We start from the raw sequence: 4871 nt of genomic DNA on the forward strand, positions 1-4871 counted from the left end.
GGTAAAAGAAAGCTATGTCTGGGGAAACATGAAATTGAGGACCAAGGCCTCTCAGTACCCTGTGGACAGAAAGTTGAATAACACTGGAGGGAGAGATCATCATTTTCTTTGGTTTATTCTTCCAAGGTTGGTAGGCTTCTCTGTACACATGCTGCAAGATGTCCACTCTGGGGTGAACCCTCCATGATGAAATGTTATATTTGGAATTGAAAGTAGAAATGGAAGTTGGAAAAACAAAATTCTCAAACCAGAAGGTCCCATGATGTTGGCCTCTTGCTTTTATTTTTCTCACCATGGTGGTCCAGTTGGAAAAGCCAACAGGCAGCAAGACTTTGTCAATGTCATTCAGCAACACAAACTTACTCCTTGGCATGTTTCGGTAGAGGCTTCGATTGAGGGCTGTCAGCTGTCTGTGGTAACCGATGTCTCCTTTCTCTTTAGAGAAATGTGAGGCAGGTGAAACATTGAGGTAGGATGTTATAGGCCGGGGAATTGTTTGTACTGTCCCTTCATCAATGTAATATGCCAGGATTTTTTCCAGCAGTTGGCTACAATTGGTTTTGTAGATCATGACTGTCTGAACCCCAAGAATTCTATACATCTCAATACTTTGTATAAATTGTAAAGCATTATTATAATTTCCAAACAGAGGAGAGATACACACAGTGAATTCAGAAGATGGGTTCCAGGTTTCTTGGTTTCTTATTTCAAACCATGGCATCTGGTTGATGTTTCCTTGCTTGGCCCAATGAATGGACACATACTGGGCATTGCAATTCTGAGGAAGCTCATAGAGCAGATTAGCAGCACCATAAGGGAACCCAAACCTATCCTTGAGAACATCTATCCCTGCTCTGATAATAGAAATATTGCCTGAGGATTGGCAGCAGAACCAGCAGTAAAGTTCTTTCACATCTTTGTGGTGAATGATGCTAATCACTCGGGTGAGGTTTATAAACCTTCTATCAAAATAAGGTGCAATGATAAAAGTTTTGGTATTTTCTAGTGGGGTAATTGTACCTCTGGCAATATGCCCTCTGCACACAGGCGAAGATACCTTTATTCTTCTTAATTCATTCACCACTGGCTTCAACCAATAGGATGATATCAACCACAAGATCAAAGTGAAAACCGTAACCACAGAAAAAGTCCGTAGAAAATAAATGTTGGGCATTCTGCCTTCAAAGGCTGGTGCATCTCACTTCAGTTGGTGCCTGAGGGTAACAAAATATAGATGCAAGTATGTTTTTGCTGAATGGTATGAATCTTTGACTTAGAGGCCATTCCCTTCATTTCTCTTCCCCACTCCCCCCTTTATCAAACATTTCCTCCCCACTGACAATTCCTGAAACTACATGAAAATCCAACTAGAGTAGCTGGGCCCTTTGTCTACATCATTAATCAATGATTAAAATGGAAGCAACAAATTATAACCCTCTTCTACGTTAAAAAATAAAAAAGCAGTCTTCAAGTTTGCTAGGTAGGAATCTGGCAGAATCATCCAGATCATCCAATAGGCTGCTGCTGCTGCTCATGTGCCCGTGGTTCTGTCCCTAGGTCTCCCCATATAATACATTTTGGGGGTTAATCACAGATTTGTAGAATCTCAGAGCTGGAAGGGATTTCAAAGATCATCTGATCCAATCTAATTTCATACACACAAAGCAGAAATCCCCACTATCCCATCCTCAACATCATCCCTTCTCTTTACCTGTGCCCTATTCTTCATCTTATATCATATAACATCCCTGTGTGTCTGCTGATGCTGTTTCTTCCTGCCTTGGGTCCTATAGTCTCATGGACCCATAGTCCATGTCTCGGCCTTTTCCCTGTATTTATTTACACATTGCATCTCTACTAGCAACCCAGGTTACTCTCTCTATTCTGTGTTCCTCCCTAAAGCTCATGTCTATATCTATGGCCTGTGACTCATGTCCCTACTTAATCCTACATCAGTGCTTGTATTCTTTGTCTCCACCTATGTCTGGTGTCCCTTACTATCCTAAAAAGAAAGATGACCTGAGGTTTTGGGCTCCAGGTCTGAGGATGGGGCTGGGTCCTTGACTTAGAATTTAGGATTAGAACTGTGTCCCTGCCTATGCCCAGTGTCTTTCCCTGTTTTCTGTATCTCTTTTTTTTTTTTTTAAAGCAATCGGGGTTAAGTAACTTGCTCAAGGTTACACGGCCAGGTGTTTCTGGGTGGGTGCTAAGTGTCTGAGCTCGGGATTTGATCTCCAGGTCTTCTCAACACTGAAGCTCTTACTCGCTGTGCTACCTGGCCGCCCCTGTATCTCTTATTTTACCCTTCCCATTTTGTCTTCTGTATATCTGCATCTGTCCTGTGTCTATTCCTCTGCTCCCCAAACCTGCCAATGTCCTGTGTTTCTGCCTGTGTTCTGGGAGTCCAAATACAAAAAGAATCTCTGACTGTGTTCATGTCTCTCTGGGTCTCTTGTCTCCCCAACCAGCCCCTCCATCTCCTGCCACGGACTTCCTTGGCCTAAGTCCTGATGATACTTTAATTGTTCCATGTCCTCTCCCTGTTCTGCTCTGGGGCCCAGCACCTGAGATCAGGTGCCCCTCACCTTTCCATCTCTGAGATCAGAACTTCTCCAGGCCACTCCCTGGATCCAATTCTGGTTGTTGCCTGGCAACTATGGGAAAAGGGCTCTCTAGGAGCATGATGTTCTCAATGCCCTTCAAGAAGGTTCTCTCTAGGACCCAGCTGCTCTCAGTACCCTGTGCATAAAGGCCTCGTTCTAAGTCAAAAAGAAATGACTACTATGTTCTGGGACTGAGATTCTGAGCTCCAGGACTGAAAATAATGTCTTTAATCTGGAATTTACAAGTTATGGATTAGAGAACCAAGTTCCAAGATGGATTGAGTTTCACTTTAATAATGAAGGTTATACTGGGTGGGATCTTTTTTGAAAGAGAGCTAGAGAAGAGGATCTAGAAAAATCTGAATTATAGGAAGATTTTTAGCAAAGTTCAGTGTAATATCATCATTATATCATGTGTTTTTTTCTAAATAAACAGACAGGTAGTCAGGTGGTACAGTGGATAGAGTACCCAGAGTCAGGAAGACCCAAATTCAAATCTGGTCTCAGACACTTACTAGATGTGTGACTCTGGGCAAGTCACTTAACCTTGTTTGTCTCAGTTTCTTCATCTATAAAATGAGTTGAAATAGTAAATGGCAAACCACTCCAGTATGTTTGCCAAGAAAACCCCAAGTGGGATCATGAAGAGTCAGACACCATTAAAACAACTGAACAAATATATAGACATAGTTTGTGGGTGGCATGGATAGAAATTATCTGAGGTTTGGACCACCTGTCATAGAGTGGGAGGAGGGCTGTGCCTATACCACCAGCAGCATAACTGGTGGTCCAGGCTTTTCCAAACTCTAGAGGTGTATTGTAGTTTTATGTCTATCTACCACCCATGAAACAGCTCTAGGGATATGATTTCTAGGGAATCAGAAGAGATATTTCCCTGATCACTCTAAAGGGGGAAGAAAGCTCTTAACTTCTAGTCAGTCTCTTCCCATTTAAGTGACCATCACAGATGGTGAATAGTGAAAAAAAAAAACCTATCAATCTCCTGACTTTGAGCATTTTCACTGAATTTACTCCTTGCCTGGGATGCTCTCCCTTCTCATCTCTCCCTCTTGGCTTTCTTCAAGTCCCAGCTAAAATTCTACCTTTTACAGAAAGTCTTTCCCAATCCCCATTAATGCTAGTGTCTTCCCTCTGTTGATTTTTTTCAAATTTATTTTGTATTTGGTTTATTTGTATGTAGTTGTTTGCATGTTGTCTCTCCCATTAGACTGTGAGCTCCTTCAGAGCAGGGACTGTCTTTTACCTTTCTTTGTATCTCCAGCAATTAGTTGACTAACTTATGTAAGCAAAATAGCCAACAGAAATCAGAAATCCTACAGTGTGGAATATACCAAAGAATACATATGAGAAAATCAAGTCTTTAGCTAGGAGCAAGGCAAGAACAGAGATCAAACCAGAAACAGAACAGTCTCACCCAGGAGAGGTCTACTCTTAGCTGTCTTTAGAATTATGTGCCCTGATGAAAAAATGTTCTAAATCACTATTGACTAGAGAAATGCAAATCAAAACAACTCTTATGTACCACTTCTCTCCTGTCAGATTGGCTAACATGACAAAACAGGAAAATTATAAATGCTGGAGAAGATGTGGGGAAAATCAGAACACTGATGTATTGTTGGTAGAGTTGTGAACTGATCCAACCATTCTGGAGAGCATTTTGGAACTATGCCCAAAGGGATATAAAATGTGTATATATGACCCAGCAACACCACTTCTAGGGCTGTACCCCAAAGAGATCATACAAATAGGGAAAGGACCTGTATGTACAAGAATATTCATAGTAGCTCTTTTTGTGGTGGCAAAGAATTGGAAATCAAGGGGATGCCCATTAATTAGGGAATGGCTAAACAAATTGTGGTATATGAATGTAATGGAATACTATTGTACTATAAGAAATGATGAGCAGACAGATTTCATAATAACCTGGAAAGACTCATATGAACTAATGCTGGGGGGGGGGGAGCAGAACCAGGAGAACATTGTACACAATTATAGACACATTGTATCTGTGATGACTGACTTTGATAGACGTGGCTCTTTTCAGCAACAAAAGGCTGTAAGACAACTCCAAAAGATTCATGATGGAAAATGCTATCTGCATTCCGAGAGAAATACAGAGTCTGAATGCAGACTGAAGCAAACTATTCTCTCTCTCTCCTCTCCTCTCCTCTCCTCTCCTCTCCTCTCCTCTCTCTCTCTCTCTCTCTCTCTCTCTCTCTCTCTCTCTCTCTCTCTCTCTCTCTCTCT

At 41.7% G+C, this 4871-nt stretch overlaps 1 protein-coding gene across 1 annotated transcript in view; it reads right to left on the reverse strand.

Annotated features, from left to right (window-relative positions):
• LOC138150489 (uncharacterized) overlaps positions 1–4871 on the reverse strand; it is a 37260-nt gene that overhangs the window by 22936 nt on the left and 9453 nt on the right. Inside the window, exon 2 of the mRNA XM_069073958.1 lies at positions 14–1214. Within this exon, the coding sequence (XP_068930059.1) occupies positions 14–1174 (1161 nt within the window). The 5' untranslated portion in view covers positions 1175–1214. The remainder of the gene's footprint in view (positions 1–13; positions 1215–4871) is intronic.

Source organism: Petaurus breviceps, unplaced genomic scaffold (genome assembly GCF_028583685.1).
Source record: "Petaurus breviceps papuanus isolate PSGF00001 unplaced genomic scaffold, PetGlider_PUasm1.0 90879, whole genome shotgun sequence".
In the NCBI taxonomy this organism is placed as follows: domain Eukaryota; kingdom Metazoa; phylum Chordata; class Mammalia; order Diprotodontia; family Petauridae; genus Petaurus; species Petaurus breviceps.